The sequence below is a fragment of the Petromyzon marinus genome, chromosome 47 (assembly GCF_048934315.1).
Source record: "Petromyzon marinus isolate PM22_M1 ecotype Great Lakes invasive population chromosome 47, UKy_Petmar_22M1.pri1.0, whole genome shotgun sequence".
In the NCBI taxonomy this organism is placed as follows: Eukaryota; Metazoa; Chordata; class Hyperoartia; order Petromyzontiformes; family Petromyzontidae; genus Petromyzon; species Petromyzon marinus.
The window spans coordinates 4208675-4225675 of NC_133713.1; the positions used below are offsets into that span (position 1 = coordinate 4208675).

Below are 17001 nucleotides of genomic sequence, written 5' to 3' on the forward strand. Positions count from 1 at the left end.
TGCAATCGTAGGCAGAAGAAAACGTGGCGGTCTTGATCCTGGGCTTGAACAGGGACGGGTAAGGGGAGCCGACAGCACGGATGACTTGGGGAAGGGAGCAGAGGAGAATGAGCGACCTCCCACTGAGCGAAGGGTGATCCGGGACTGGAGAGTGCGTGGAGGGGAGTAGCGTGAGGTGAGCTGGGACAGTGCGTGGAGTAGAGTGAGGTGAGAGGGCTGGGAGAGTGCGTGGAGTAGAGTGAGGGGAGAGAGCGTGGAGTAGAGTGAGGTGAGAGGGCTGGGAGAGTGCGTGGAGTAGAGTGAGGTGAGAGGAGAGAGCCGGGAGAGAGCGTGGAGTAGAGTGAGGTGAGAGGGCTGGGAGAGTGCGTGGAGTAGAGTGAGGTGAGAGGAGAGAGCCGGGAGAGAGCGTGGAGTAGAGTGAGGTGAGAGGGCTGGGAGAGTGCGTGGAGTAGAGTGAGGTGAGAGGAGAGAGCCGGGAGAGAGCGTGGAGTAGAGTGAGGTGAGAGGGCTGGGAGAGTGCGTGGAGTAGAGTGAGGTGAGAGAGCCGGGAGAGAGCGTGGAGTAGAGTGAGGTGAGAGGAGAGAGCCGGGAGAGAGCGTGGAGTAGAGTGAGGTGAGAGGGCTGGGAGAGTGCGTGGAGTAGAGTGAGGTGAGAGAGCCGGGAGAGAGCGTGGAGTAGAGTGAGGTGAGAGGGCTGGGAGAGTGCGTGGAGTAGAGTGAGGTGAGAGGAGAGGGCCGGGAGAGAGCGTGGAGTAGAGTGAGGTGAGAGGGCTGGGAGAGAGCGTGGAGTAGAGTGAGGTGAGAGGGCTGGGAGAGTGCGTGGAGTAGAGTGAGGTGAGAGGAGAGAGCCGGGAGAGAGCGTGGAGTAGAGTGAGGTGAGAGGGCTGGGAGAGAGCGTGGAGTAGAGTGAGGTGAGAGGGCTGGGAGAGTCCGTGGAGTAGAGTGAGGTGAGAGGAGAGAGCCGGGAGAGTCCGTGGAGGGGGGAGTAGAATGAGGTGAGAGAGCTGGGAGTGTGCGTGCAATGCCGGGAATGCTCTGCCAACCTTCCTTTGCGGGCACCTGAAGGCAATGCCTGCACCGACATGCCCCCCCTGCCCCCCAATATGGGGCGGGGGCAGCGGGGGCAGAGCCGCGAGTGGAAAGACACGGGGACGAGGCGAGACGTGGCCCGGCATTCCCAGTGCATTCATTGTACGGTAATAAGAACTGGCATTGCCAGCCGTGGGATGGAGAGGGACGTGGGTATCTGATGGGATGCAGTACCATTTGGATTTAGATAGCGGATGAATGAAAGTGAGGCCCCATTTCAACGCACTGCGCATATACAGCGAGCGTATTTATTATGGAGGGGAAGGCAGCCCAGCCATAGGCTGAGGAAACTTCTAAAAGAGAAGCGGATGGGTCAGTGGGCTTTACCTGCTAAGATAAAAATAGTTTAGTTTTACAGTGTTTGTATATTTTTAAGTGATTTGTTGACCTTTCCTATACTTTGCACTCCTATCGTGTTTATGTATTGCTTGTTGTAACGTTCTGACCCCGTGCACCTACTAGACACGGGTGGAAAAGAGCTTTATAGCTCATCGGATTCCTCCTGCAGAATAAATGCATTGATTGTGATTCTGAACTAGGAAGGTCTTGAGCCTGTACATGGAACATGGGCAAAGAGTCAATTGCACGGACTGCTGGGGGAAGGAGAATGAGCGACCTGCCACTGGCCAAAGATTAAAGGCTTCAAAATAAAATCATGGGTATCTGGAGTGGAGAGTACTTGCAGGGGAGTATAATGTGATGAAAGGGGAGAGGGTCCCCTATTTAGGAAGGGGGGCTCCACTGATTGCAACAGCTACCGGAGCATCTCCCTCCTAAATGTGTGACAAGAATGGTCCTGGCACGGATTATTCAACATTGCTGTGCTAGGTGGCACACTGAGGAGAGGCTCGCGAATCCCCAACTTGTCTTCAGACCGGGGTAGTTTTATGCATATGCCATATTCTCTCAATCTGCTACATCAGAGATGTAAGGAATTTCAACTGTGCCTATTTCTCTGCTTTATTCAACTGGTCAATGCCCATGATGCCATCAATAGGCCTGACCTTTTGGTTATTCTTCATGCTTTCATGATCCCTGACCCTCTGCTCACAATCATGAATGACCCTCGTGCTGGTAGGTAGGCCTTGACAAAGCTGCAATGGCCTGGAGTCATTTCCTGTTCACCTTGGGGAATTGCAACAGAGATGTGATTTGGCCCCTACACTTACATTTCTTTTACATAGTTTGAGGAGCTGTCCTTGGCTGTACCCGAGGAATATTCGTCTGGTACAGATACAATGGGAGGCCAATTTATGTTCGGGTGCAGTGAAGGGATTGCTTGCTTTTGGTCAACCATGTTATATATACTGTTGATGTGCTCACTCTGTAGAGTCTACTGCTGAACCTGGAGCATGCCACTAAGAGATGAGGCTTTATCAGCAGTCCCACCAAAACAAAGACAATTGCCTGGGTATTTTATGCCATCAAATATTATACCCCCTTCAACTCCCCATGAGTTATGGGGCAGTTGTTGAGAGAGTGGAGAAGTTTCCATAGTTGGGCAGTGTGCATATGACCAGCTCCGGTTTACCATCAGAGGTCTCACTGCGAATCAGTGAAGCAGCATTATGTTTTCATTAGCTGTGCAACGCTGTGGGGAAGCTACCTGGCCTTTCGCTCCATACAAAGCTCTGCATCTTCTCGGCCAGGTGTGTCCTCCCTTCTCTATGCTAGTGAAACGCGGACCCATTTAAAGGAACATCTGAGCCAGTTTGAAACATTCACTTAATCAGTCCAAGATTTCTAATGCGCCATATTCAGCAAAAAAGCTGATACAGATGCTGGCTGCCTACTGTCTGTCCTGGGATTAATCAGGCTGGATTGTGTGAGAAGCTCACAGATCCTTGAAAGAAATGCACATAGTCCCATCAGTGAGCTCCTCCAGCAGGTGAGGCTGCGTTGGCCAGGTCATGTAGCTCAATTGCCCAGCCACCGAATTTCCAAGCAGTTAGGGTACGAGCTATAGAGGAAATGTGTTTATGTGGTACAGGAGCATGTTATTGAACTTGCCAAATACTGTTAACAGCAGTGTCAGATTGGAAGGATGCTCGTGAAGGACTCTGCTGGGCAGTTGGAGACACTCGCCGTCCAACACTCGCCCTCCAACAATAGCGGAGAGCGGAGGATTGACACAACAATGCGCAGGGTATCGGGCGGATAAAACACAGCAAGTTGACACAGTGGGGAGAACGGGTGGTGCATATGCCAGTCATCTCAGCCAGTTAACCTATAACCACTAGGTCTGACCTGTCACCTCCTGTCAGAAGGTTTTCTACACTTCATGTGGTCTCAAAGTGCATCAAGCCTGGCATCAGTGCAATGGTGACATCACCGCCACTTCGCGAATGGCGGCTGTTGTTTAGGTCGGAGGGTGTGTGGAGGGGAGTAGAGTGAGATGAGAGGTAGCAGAATGCGTGGAGGGGAGTAGCGAGAGATGAGAGGGGATCGTTAGGTATTGAGGAGGACCAGAGCACAAAAATACTTGTTCTGTGTACCTACCTGTTAATGATGCCATTCACTGTAAATCACTTTTCTACTTTACATTTTTTTAGTAGGTGTTCCAACCGTGATGAGTGGGGGATGTATGTACTCTATGTTTGTTGGACTTCTTTCACACCGTATGCAGTCAACCGTACTAATCGGAGGTGCGGGGTTCTTACCGTCAGTGCAAATCCCTGACGTTCAGATGCTTTATGGGGATGTGCAGTATTTCACAGTGTGTTTAGGCTTAATAATGTATAAGTAATCCCTTGCAAAGGAAGACAGCTGTGGTTTCTCACATGGCGATAATTAAAACGTGTATGCTCTTGGTAACTCGGATGGTAACTGGAAGCAGTGGTAACTGCCAGAGGTGAGATGGTGAGCCGCGCACTCCCTCCTCGCGTACACACACACGCGCGTGTGCACCCAGGCAGCAGACTCACAGTGATGCCTGCATGCACACACGAATCGCACCTCCGATTTGCCCGGTTGGCTATGTACGGTGCGAAAGAAGTTCAGCGTGCATACAGACTCGTGTGCCTGGCTCGTGCGCGCTGCTACATTTGGCTGCCAAGATTTCGGAGCGAAGCACGTCCCTGACATGACATCATCACTGTGTGACTGCTGATTGTATTTTAGATTCAATGAATGGGGTTGCTGTTGCTTCACCAAATGCAAGAGGCGCACAATGAATTTCCCAACGCGTTCTGCTTGCCGTTTTCTCACCAGTGATGTTTGCATATGGCACCAGGTGCTCGTTTAAGGCTTCGATGTCTCAGGGGATGCTCAAAACCGCTTCAGATATCCTTAACTGATGTTGGCCGTGGCCGGGAATCAAACTCGGGTCGCTAACCATTATTGAGCAGTCGCGTTTTCATACACACACACACGGACACTCTTGCAGGTGGTAGTTGCTTCCCAGCAGAGGCACAATTCTCCTGATTAGCAACAGGCCAGCTGCCAAACAGCCACCGGCCTCCACAGTATAGTACCACTGAGATCTCAAGCCGCTATGGCCATGACTGATGGTGGTAGTGGCATGCTTTTGCATTGGGACTTTCCACGGCCGAGGGTGTTTTTACATATGCAGTCAAGACACACTTACATGCCCCTAAACTCATGAGATCTCAGAAGCCAAGGAAGAATGAGCCTGGTTAATTCGTAGATAGACTCCCTGGAAATACCAGATGGTCCAGGAGGTGGTCGTATACAGCAGTGGATTGTTACATCTAAAAGCTATGCTATGCAGCGCAGTACTGTATTCGCACAGCCACAGCAGGTGCCGGGGGGGTGGCGGGCGATGTGGGCAGATGTGGTGATAGAGAGCCCTTAGGCCAGTCTTGTGCAGCTGTTTTACAATCATCCTTATTGCACTTGTTTATCCAGGAAAGCCTCGCTGGATCTCGAGACTTCTTCAGGAGGGTCCTTCCAAGTTGGGAGCATTGTTGCAGTGTGTGTAATGCCAATGAGTAATCTGCAGTGTAATTTTTAAGCATTGTGAAAATATATTGCATGTTTTTTTTTCCGCTACGGAAGGAAATAAAGCGAACCCGGAGGTAAAACCCATGCAGAACAGGGGGAAGGCATAAAAATGTCGCGCAGAAAGGCGCCCGAGTCGGGAATCGAACCGAGGGCCTTCTTGTTTGTGAGGCGAAAGTGCTATGACTGCGCCACTACCCTCCCGCCGTCATTTTATAATTTTATAGAATCACACCCTGGTGATTGTTATGTCAATCACAGCAGTTCACGGTGTGTTAGCTGGATCTTTGTTGGAGTTTGAGTCATATATTTCGGATCGTTAGACTTGAGTCTAGGTTTAGAATTGGGGGTTGAGGCAGGGTCTGAATGAACATTTGTTTTACGTTCTGGACTGAGGTGACTAGTAATGAACATGTTTGAAAGAGCATTACTCTTTGTGTAAGCAGGGTTATATAGTATTTAATTTGAAATGATGAAATCCCCTGCCTACGATTTCACACATTATCACATTTGCACAATGTGTCTTAGGGAGTGCGATATTAATGAGATCCATCACAGGCGCTCTTTATTACGGACTATCACGTTGTGCAGCAGCGGCCGCATGGAAGGAAGGTGACAATTACGGCAGTGACTTGTCGCCTGGAGGGAGGGTGCCTTCTCCACTGGGGCGTGTGATGACGACTCCGATCAACCCTCCTAGGCGGTCAGGCGACTCGGTGATATCATTGGTCATCGCTACCAATGCAGTTTGCCCCCCTTAGGTGGCGGTAATATTTGTGTCGACATTAAGCGGTTCAGGTGCCACCTCGGTTTGCACATGCATGGACACAGAGCAGGCGGGAGTGCGTTGAGCCTGACCTGCTGCCCCACAGGCACAGAGACGTGGACAGAGGCGTGCAGGGTTGTGAGTGAGCAGGCAGGGAGGCTGGGTGAGCGGCTCTTGTGTTGAAATGTCACGCGCTTCCGTTTGGCTGCCCCCACCGTGGTGAGCGGAGCATGCTAATTCTCTTCCGTGGCACCGGACCTCACAGGCACCGTCTCCTGGGTTCATTTTAATGTGATGCAGGTCTGCTGCATGCATCCACCTGGCCGGCGGTCGTGAATTCTGGACGCCGTTCCGATTAAAGTTGCCAATTCGTGCATTGTTTCGGTCAGGCATTTATTTAGCGGCAGATACTGCGCAGCCTTCCAGAGAGAATAGCGCTCGCGTGCGAAAACCCGGCATCCCCTACACGTCACCAGCGCGCGAGCGGTGCAGGAGCACCCGAGAAGAAGTGGGTTATCCGAGGCTGCATCGACAGAACGCGCGCGCGCGCACACACACACACACCCGTGCCGTGACCGGAATGCGTAATCATTGTTTTTCGTACACAGTGCTCGCTCGCTGTCGCGTTTATTTCTATGCCGCGTTTCGGGAACGCTCTGCGCGCCGCTTGCTCGCTCTGCACACGGCGCTTCCTGCATAGCAGCAACAGCAGCAGCAGCTTTGTCCGCATTCCCGGCCGCCTGTCGCCTGCCCGGGCAGCGTGAGCGCTGCAGATCCCGCCGCCCCTGTTGCCTGCATCTCCAGATCGGCCAGCGGACTTGGCACTCGTCCATCGGCTTCACAGTGCCTGTTTTGTGCAGGTCGGGTGGTGAGCTCGGGCAAGCACACTATGCTCTTGTGAGACGATGGTAATTTGTGTAATGTTCATCACGGAAGAATGCAACGTGTGTAATTCATGCAGCAGAATGCGTATCGTGTACAGCGTTCGATGGGTGCAGTGCCAAGGATTCGATCCGCGTTAACTCCTGAAATGTAATATTTGCGAGCCAAGATTAAATGTGAAATCGCCATGGTTCTCTGGGTACGCTTCCAGGGCTTAATTGGTGCTGCGTGGCAGGGGGTCGCGGCGTGCGCTCAGCCCTTGTTTAATTGGCCACGTGCAGGTTGAGGTGCGTCGTGTAACAGTGTAAATCCCCGCTCGTCGTCCTGGCCGCTCGAGTCGTGGAGCAGGTGGTGGCGATGCCTATTTCACTCATGTTATTGCCTAGGTAAGCCGGTGCTGCTGTGGCCTCAGTGTGGCTTCCCCTCGTGCAGGGATTTCGCCGTGCGTCACGCTCCGGTACCGACGATGTGCATGCAGGTGCCGAGGCAGCCTGGCCCGCGTCCTCTCTGACGCTCGATCGTGGTCCTGTGATGATAGTGCAAGTGGCATTTGCGTCACACCCGGGCTTAATGAATGGCGTGAGGGCCCCCTCGCTGAGCGTACACGTGTACGCGTGTCGCGGGCGCTCACCTAACCCTATGGATCTGGCTCAAGCCCAGGTCTGCCTGGCAGGGAGCCAAGCTCCATTACACCTAATGGGGCATAACTATCCTGGGTTCGTGCTAGAGCCGGTCGAGCGAGTTACATCCCCACCACGCCCGTGCTCGCTCACTCACTCACTCATTCGCTCCACACCCTCGCAAGCATGGATGACGGGCTGCAGACGAGGAGAGCTAAACTAAAGTCGCACAAGTCTGTTGGTACGGCCCTCTTCTTCCCGCGCGTCTCTCTTGGCTGTGGGCTCGGAACCCAGCCCAGGTACCAGTCGGTGGCGATGGCCGGAGGGACGCGGTTTGGGAGGACGCTGTCCCAAGAGGTCGCCGCCTCGTCCCCCCGTGTCTTGTCGCTGCTTTTACTTCGGGTGTCATCGTGGCAACGCCAGTGTCCGGCCAGAAAACCCCACGGTAGAGTTTATTTTTTAAAGCCGTTCTCGTTTTAAACAGTTCCAGAGCTTGTCCACACCTGGAACCATTTTGTTGTCATTGGTGGTTTGCAAGTGTGAAAATTTGGTTCATGACGAACACGATTTTAAACCAGCGTTATTAAGGAAGTAAAATGTGACACATCCTGGAAATTTCTTTCCACCTCCTCTAGCTGGGGGAATCTGTTTTTTGAGGGCGGTTTTGTGGGTGTTATGGGTGCTGTTCTACTCGAGTTATGGTGTGTGGATGTAGGGACACCTGGTTGGGGTTCGGTTGTGTTGGTGTGTGTGTGTAGGGACGTGGTTGGGTCTCGGTTGTGTGGGTGTAGGGACTCGTGGTTGGGGTTCGGTTGTGTTGGTGTGTGTGGGTGTAGGGACTCGTGGTTGGGCTTCGGTTGTGTTGGTGTGTGTGGGTGTAGGGTCTCGTGGTTGGGGTTCGGTTGTGTTGGTGCTTGTGGGTATAGGGCCAGTTGGAGTGTGGATGCTGGGGTTGTCGTTCTGAGCTACGATTAGAGTGGACGGGCATTCAGGACACTTGGGGTCAGTGCCCGGTGCCAACCACGTTACTTGTGAGCGGCTTCGCCTCTGCGATTGCAAGAAGTGTGAGCTCAGGGCTGCGTTGACGATGCTGCCCTCACCGTGTCACCTTGTGTGGCTCCCACCCAGACCTTCACCTCGTGTCTCATCCCAGTGTAGCTGAGATCCAGTCTGGGGTAGCAGGGAGGTATCTATCTTCTTTTGCCACTTTCTTTTCTCGTGCACAGGAAAGCCACAAAATCACTCTCGTTGCGTCTCAGCGTGCCATGTAAACAGTTGTTTGGCTGCTGAGTGTCATTTACACATTTCACATTCAAGATTATATTCCCTTGTATTTGGGGGGTGACATGGCTGAGCGGGCGCGCGGTTGCTGCTTGCTGCAGGCCGTCCAGGTTAGTAGTGGGTGTATTTATGGTTAAGTACTCCCCCCGGCCAACTGCTTCACGGTGGATATTAAAGATCCCGGAGTCACGGCACAACATGCTAAAATTTGAAAACTTGCTTGTAAGTTACTCGATTGGGAAAGGGAATGGCAATCATCATCACTTGGCAGGACCCTCTTAAAAAGATTCATGAGACTTAGCACGCCGTAAATAAGCACAATAGTTAAGAATAATGACAACTATTCCCAGAATAGTGAGTCTGTGTACTTGTGAGTGATGCGAGTTGCTCGTTTGGTGAGCGAAGCCAGGCGTGCCCGTGTGACCACACCTGGCAAACCCTGAGTGCGCACTGCATGCCAGCGCCCTTGGACTTTGCCTACAACTTCCTCATTCAGCAATGTTCCATTTTTAGATCTACAGTTTTGCATCATAAAGGGAAGTGTTGCACCTGAATATTTTTTTTCTCGGGAGAAGCTACAAGCTGAGCGCCGCCTGGGCAGTGGAGCGTCCGCTGCGAAGTGGACTCTCCCTTGTGCGTCGTGCCGCCTAGTCATTTCCTTGTGATGCCGAAGACTGGGGGAAGTGCGGGTCTGTGATAGTTGCCATGCTCTGTCCTCCAGCAGGAGCAGCGGCGAGGGCCAGCTGGGTCGTGCGATCGGTAAGCACACGCCGAGACGCAGCAGCTGCCACAACCCAGCCGCCCGCCACCACTACACCCTTGTCTCACGGGCACCACCAACATTTGGTCAGTGTCAACCACGGCACCGTCACTCTCTCAGTGTCAACCACAGCACCGTCACTCTCTCAGTGTCAACCACAACACCGTCACTCTCTCAGTGTCAACTACAACACCGTCTCTCTCTCAGTGTCAACCACAACACCGTCACTCTCTCAGTGTCAACTACAACACCGTCTCTCTCTCAGTGTCAACCACAACACCGTCTCTCTCTCAGTGTCAACCACAACACCGTCACTCTCTCAGTGTCAACCACAACACCGTCACTCTCTCAGTGTCAACTACAGCACTGTCACTCTCTCAGTGTCAACCACAACACCGTCACTCTCTCAGTGTCAACTACAGCACCGTCACTCTCTCAGTGTCAACCACAACACCGTCACTCTCTCAGTGTCAACCACAGCACCGTCACTCTCTCAGTGTCAACCACAACACCGTCACTCTCTCAGTGGTAACCACAGCACCGTCACTCAGTGTCAACCACAACACCGTCACTCTCTCAGTGTCAACTACAGCACCGTCACTCTCTCAGTGTCAACCACAACACCGTCACTCTCTCAGTGTCAACCACAACACCGTCACTCTCTCAGTGTCAACCACAACACCGTCACTCTCTGTGTCAACCACAGAACCGTCACTCTCTGTGTCAACTACAGCACCGTCACTCTCTCAGTGTCAACCACAGCACCGTCACTCTCTCAGTGTCAACCACAACACCGTCACTCAGTGTCAACCACTGCACTGTCACTCTCTCAGTGTCAACCACAACACCACCATCACTATCCAGGTGTGACCTGCAACACAATCACGCTACTTCTTGTCAACCACCATTACTCATATCGTGGCCGGGTTGAGACTATCAACTCTCCGCACTTGAGAATCCAGCTTTTTCATGGCTGGCTGCTCGGATTTGATGTCAGCAGTGCCAGCTCTGTCCCTCTTCATTCTGAGCCACCCTACCACCCCCACTGGTGGTGAGTTGTTGAATGTGTGATGCTCGTACATCACTGACACGGCAGACCCCAACATTTTTTGATAACATACAATAACGTTCAACATTTGGGTTTTATTTATCATCTTAGAAACAACAGCAAAGGTTGATGATGGGCTTCGATGTAAATCCTTGCTTGCTGGATTAGATAATGCGTGGAGGAGATTGCTTGGGGGGGGAGAGTGCGTGGAGGGGAGTAGACTTGTTTTTTTCATCATTATTACTACGCTTGTTTATCAAGCAAATCCTCATTTAGGTTTAGAGACTGAATGAGGGTACTGCTAATTTTTACAAGGCTTGGGGGTTGTCAATTTCCATGCGTTTTCCAGTTAAGTAATTTGCTAGTAATTTTCAAGTTTGAACCATGACACCGACACACAGTGGCCTACTACTCTTTTTCAAACAACATCGTGGGATCCTGAACGTCCACTGTGAAGCGGATGGTGCGTAGCAGTTAGCGAGTAATACACCCACAAGATTAGCCGGCCCCGTGGCTCAGTGCTAAAGTTGAGCAGCTCACAATCAGAAGGTTGTGAGTTCAAACACTGGTCACAGGTTGACTCAGCTCATCATCCCTCCCGGGGTGGATAAAATAAGAATAAAATACTTTTTTAGGAAGTGAACAGTGGTTTGCCTATGGATAGACTCGTCCCTGCCATAGGAATGAGGAATATCCACGACTGGTTCAGGGCTGAAACAAGGAGATCAGTCAATCTTAATTGTGTGTGCCAACATCGCCCTGAATAAAATAGTGCATCGGTGCAACATTACGAATAGCATGATAAAAAAAGTAGCGAATAAATGACAAAGAAACAGTATTGAGAATAGGTTTTCCCCTTTTTTATGACAACAAAACAGGTGTTAAGATGTTAAAACATCAAACTGAAAACTTTTACAAGGAATCATGACTGTATTAACCACAATACTTGTGGTCAGAATGCAAACAAAAAACGTACTCTGATAATATATGCATTGTCTTTGAAACTGATTGGTCCACACCAGGGACAGCTTTCTTTTGAGCCTAGTCTCAAAACGGTGTTAGACCAGAGGATGCCTTTTGGCCAAACACCGTTTTGAGACTAGACTCAAAAGAAAGCTGTCTCTGGTGTGGACCAATCAGTTTCAAGGACAATGCATATATTATCAGAGTGTTTTTTGTTTGCATTCTGACCACAAGTATTGTGGTTAATGCAGACATGATTCCTTGTAAAAGGTTTCAGTTTGGTGTTTTAGCATCTTAACACAGCTGTTTTGTTGCCAGAAAAAAGGGGAAAACCTATTCTCATATTTTGGTACTGGCAAAGGAAGTCCCATGATTTCGAAACAGGATTGTTTTTTTCCCCTTTTTACATTTTTTAATTTATGAGAAGGCGAGTCTGAACAGGTGCGTCTTGCACAGACCACTGAATTGAGAGACTCGGTGCGTTTCAAATGTCCGGTGGCAGGCCGGGTGGTGTTCCAGATTTTTTGGGGCTGCGCTCGAGAAGGCTCGTCCATCCTGAACTGATGAATACATGCTCACTTGAGCGAGCGAATCACTTTGACTATGAGCATCAATCGGAACGGCCTTCCAGCTTTGAACCGCATACTTTTGCAATGAGCGGCGAACACGCTACCACTGGGCCATGCCACCACCCCTTGTGAGTTTGCGCAGCCCGGTTGTTGCTGCTGCGGTGGTTGCCGCGCTGCCGCGTTCGATTGTAACTCCGCGGCACTGCCGGGCCGGGCCCCGACAGGACATGACGGAGAGCGGCGGGCACACGGCGGTGGTGCGTGCGCGCTTCGACTTCCAACGCAACAACGAGGATGAACTGTCGTTCAGCAAGGGCGACGTCATCACGGTGACGCGTCCTGAGGACGGGGGCTGGTGGGAGGGCACGCTCGGTGGCCGCTCCGGCTGGTTCCCCAGCAACTACGTGCGTGAGCTCAAGGGCAACGGTGAGCGGTGCCGTCCGCACGTTGCGTGCGGGGGGCCAAGTCCTCGTGTGCCCTGAGTGGTGACGCCGATTTCGCACGCACCGCCTGCCCAGTGGCTCGGCCGTAGAGTGGGCAGCTCGCGGTCGAGTTCAAATCCTGGTTGGGGGGTTGACTCGGCCTATCGTCATCATCCTTCTGGGACAGATAAAACGAGTCCCACTTTGTGGAAAACAGTGGTTGTTGTATAGATGCACGTTCCCCCCGCCATAGAAATGTTCAATTTAACCACTGGCTCAGTACTATTAACAAGAGATGAACACCACCTCAATGCTCATTTGAATCGGAAATAACTTTGATTCTGCACTGCTGGGAGATTGATATACTCGTGTGAGTTTGATCAGAGGAATAAGCCTAAGGATGTTTGAGATCCTTGGTCACAAATGGTGCTGCCTTGTTCTTGTGCATTAAGAACTCACATTTTTTTACACAAGATTAAGTTGATTTAACCAGGAAGTCCTCACTGAGTCAAGACGTTTTCAGGAGGATTCTGCGTTGGATGTTTGTCCGGTTGAATTTGCTAATAGACACAAGAGCTCATTCCCTGATTCATATTTTTGTCATGTTTAGTCCAAAAGTAAAAAATGATAAAATTTGAAAGCACAACACCACGTTTGATTTCATGTTTTCTGGCTGCCTTAAGCTAAATTGTTTATACTTTGACATTTCATGTAATCTTCCCAATTCTCTCTCCTTATCTAATGGAGTCGCCTTCCTTATCAGAAATCACATTATATTTCTGGCATACTTAAAAAGACTATAATTTGCGGGTGTAATTTACCTTGTTACTTTGCCTTTTTATTAAAATATTGTTACATTTTGCCTCTATTTGTTACAAAGAGCACACAATGCGACTCTGTCATGTGTCTGTCTCTACATATAATAAATAAAAAATATCCTTTCAAAGATCCATTCGCCTCACAACTTCCTGGGAGTGCATAACTTCAGCGGCATTGATCCAGTATGAGCATTTGTACGGTTGGTAGATGTAACCTAGGTCACCCTTGCAAAAGAGGCAGTGGAATTTCGTGTATCTCAGCGGATTTATATCATCTCCGAGCTCATTAAAGGAGACCCACTTGGCTAAAACTTTTCCTCGAACACTTGATTTTCAGAAAGACCTACGTCGCCCAAATCGAAAAGTTCTGGCAAGAGCGTGGACAGCCCGATCTCCAACAAGGGCTACTACAATGTGGTATGTCTCTCGTCCCTCCTGGATACTTTAATCCAGCAGCCAGGGCTGAAGGTTCGCAGAGATACAACAACAGCTGAGTGGAGCGCGTACCCCCATTCCACAGGTGCTGCAGAATATCGTGGAGACGGAGCGCGAGTACTGGCGAGAGCTGCAGCACCTCCTCGGCACCTTCTTGAGGCCGCTGCACAACTCCGACAAGTAACTCGCACCTTGTTGCTGAGCGTACCCTGCGTGTGAGAGCGCAGGAGCGTGTGAGGGTGACAAATGCAGACGTGCTCTGTGCCACCCTTCATAGGCGCTCGCTAACAGTGCTTTGCCTAACAGTCCGTTTAGGCCACGCGAGGATCTTTAACCTGATAGAGCGGCCCTCACGTGCCGGGTGCAGGCTCTCTGCCACGGATGTGTCCACGCTGATGGGAAACCTGGAGGACGTGTGCGCCTTCCAGCAGGGCCTGATGCAGGCCCTTGAGGACTGTACCAAGTGAGTCTTTCTTACATGTGGCATTTAAAAGCAGTGGGCTTGGTTTATAACTTTGTGAGTCGAGTTTGGAGGAGCCATTAAGTTGCGTCTGTTGCCAAATGAATTCCGTTTGGTGTACCGTAGTGGGTGTAGATCTGTGTGTGTAGCTCCTCGTGTTTGTATTCCCACAGGGTGCCAGAGTCCCAGCAGACAGTGGGCGGCTGCTTCATGTCCCTAATGAATCAGATGCATGGCCTCTACCTGGCGTACTGCTGCAACCACCCCTGGGCCGTGCGCACCCTCCAGGAGCACAGGTGGACCTGCCATCAACCCAGTCCCTATCCCAGTCACTATCACAGCCCATGTCCCTATCCCAGCCCCCTATCCCTAAGTCAGCACCTATCCCTATCCCAGCCTAAATCACTATCCCAGCCCCTATCGCAGGCCCTATCCGAAACCCATCCCCTATCCCTATCCCAGCTCCTATCACTATCCCAGCCCTTATCACTATCCCAGCCTCTATCCCTATCCCAGCTCCTATCAATATCCCAGCCCTTATCACTATCCCAGCCTCTATCCCTAACTCAGCTCTTATCCCTATCCCAGTCTCTATCACTATCTCAGCCTCTATCCCTAACTCAGCTCTTATCCCTATCCCAGTCCTTATCACTATCCCAACCTCTATCACTATTGCAGCCGCTACCTCAGGCCCTATCCGTAACCCATCCCCTAGCCTTAACTCAGCTCCTTTCCCTAACCCATGTTGAACACCCATATTGAACATCCACGTTCCTGATGGCCCACACTGACTGCTGCGGTGCATGGCCGTGTCCGTATGTGATAGTGAGGTGCTGGGAGAGTTCATGGAGAGCAAAGGTGTGAGCAGCCCTGGCCTGCTCATGCTCACCACCAGCCTGAGCAAGCCCTTCATGCGCCTCGACAAGTACCCGACCCTGCTGAAGGAGTTGGAAAGGCACATGGAGGTGGTGATGATGATGATGATGATTTTGTATGGCCAGTGAATATCAACGATTATAGATAAAGTTTTTATTCTTTGGGTCTTTCGGTAAAGCCACGTAGATAGAAAAAAATATAAAAATATCACGACGTTTCGATTGCAACGCAAGCAATCGTTATCAGGTGAAAAAATAGCGAGAGAGCTGCTGAGGCAGGATGTTATAAAGGTTTGAGATGGTTGTAGCCCAAGGGTCATAAGCGAAGTGGGCGGGGCTAGCGAAGAAATTTGCATGTAAATGTGAGATCGGAGAGAGCTGGGAAACCTCCACGACGACAAAGCTGTGGAGGTGGCCTTTGTATTGTGAGAGATTAGCATGTCAATGTAAGATCTTAGAGCCACCGCCACATCAAGGAAAACGAGCAACGGTGGCTGTGTTAGTGAGACATTTAACCTATTAATGTAAAGGCATTTAACCTGTTAATGTAACACCAGAGAGTCGAAAATAACTACTAAACATCACAGCCAGTTATGACTTAACCTGGTTAATAACGTCATTCCAATGATTGCTCAGTTTGTACCCATCTTCTCGGTTGAAATTGTGTCTTTGTTTATATATCTAGATGGCTTCATGAACGAATCTTTGCTGATAGCCAGTGGGTTTGCAGAGTACCTTCATCTTGGAAAAATATATTTCGTGTGTGCCCACAGCATTAAAACAATGATCAGCCACGGCTGAGGTATTGGTCCTACCGTGTTTCAGATCTGCCTTATGTTCACGAACACGGTCCGAGACACGTCGCTTAGTTTCCCCAATGTAACTACTGCCGCAGACACAGCTTAGTTTGCAGATGCCGGGGTATTGCATGTCAGGGATCACATCCTTCACAGATGGGATCAGATCACGAATTTTATGTACTGTGTTGAATCGAACCAGGATCTTGTGTTTGCTCAAAATCATTTTGGTAACCCCTGCTAGGTATGGCAAGGTGATGATTTTATTGGTTCTTCAGATGGTTCTTTCCCAACGGTTGGAGTGATAGCTTTACAGATTGTGTAGTCTGAATATCCATTCATTTTGAGGGCTTGGTGTACATGTTCCAGTTCACTGGCTAGGTGGTGATGGTCAGAAATACATCGAGCTCTATGGTGTAGAGTTTTGATGAGGGAATTCTTCTGGGATGGATGGTGGTGGGAGTCAGGTTTTAGGTAGGCATCCATATGGGTGGCTTTCCTGTAGACAGTGTCCCATTGAGTCATCAGGTCGCTTTTCGATTAAAACATCCAACAATGATAACATGCCATCCTTTTCCACCTCCATGGTGAATTTGAAGAATTGGTCCAGAGCTGGTAGGCCATGTGGCCAGATGACGAACGTGTCATCTACGTACCTCTTCCAAAAGGAAGGACGTAGGGTGGATGCCTGGATGGCATCTGTCTCAAATCTTTCCATGAAAATATTGGCAACGACTGGAGATAAGGGAGAACCCATTGGGGTACCTTCAACTTGTTTGTAGAATGTTTTATTCCAGGTGAAGTCAGTGTTGGTGAGGCAGTGTCTAACCAGGGCCGGTACATCAGCATTCAGTTCTTATTGGACCAAATCTGCAATGATTGCAATGGTGTCAGGAACAGGAACAAAGATGCTGCATCGAAACTGACAAGGAAATCACCTGGAGATAGTGAGATGTCCTTAATTAACGATACCAAGTGAGCTGAGTTAACTACAGCTGCGGTGGTCTTACCAATGAATGGCTGCAAGGTCTCAGACAGAAATCGGGCCGGTTTGTAGTGGGTGAGTCAATGGTGAAGACGATAGGCCAAAGTGGTGTACACCTTTGTGGATTTTTGGTAAGCCATAAAATCTGGGTGGTCTAGCAGCAGAGGGTTTTAAGGAAAGCCGCTTGGTTGGTTCGATTAAAGATGTCGAATCAGTGATGATATTGTTGGTTTTCGTAACCAGGCGGTTGGTAGGATCTCTATTGATTTTGG

The 17001-nt window shown here is 50.3% G+C and overlaps 1 protein-coding gene across 21 annotated transcripts in view; it reads left to right on the top strand.

Moving 5' to 3' along the window:
• The window catches only part of LOC116952595 (rho guanine nucleotide exchange factor 7-like), a 33534-nt gene that overhangs the window by 1885 nt on the left and 14648 nt on the right, over positions 1 to 17001 (top strand). For 3 of the 21 annotated variants that reach the window (XM_032972082.2, XM_032972090.2, XM_032972092.2), the window contains exons 2-8: positions 9319 to 9443; positions 12162 to 12363; positions 13515 to 13594; positions 13698 to 13792; positions 13980 to 14075; positions 14246 to 14368; positions 14899 to 15037. In XM_032972082.2, the coding sequence (XP_032827973.1) occupies positions 9319 to 9443; positions 12162 to 12363; positions 13515 to 13594; positions 13698 to 13792; positions 13980 to 14075; positions 14246 to 14368; positions 14899 to 15037 (860 nt within the window). Of the gene's footprint in view, positions 1 to 1203; positions 6323 to 6345; positions 6683 to 6733; positions 7558 to 7610; positions 7762 to 9318; positions 9444 to 12161; positions 12364 to 13514; positions 13595 to 13697; positions 13793 to 13979; positions 14076 to 14245; positions 14369 to 14898; positions 15038 to 17001 lie in introns of those variants that run through there. The other 18 variants (XR_012947035.1, XM_032972084.2, XM_032972096.2 and 15 more) reach the window with 15 other exon arrangements.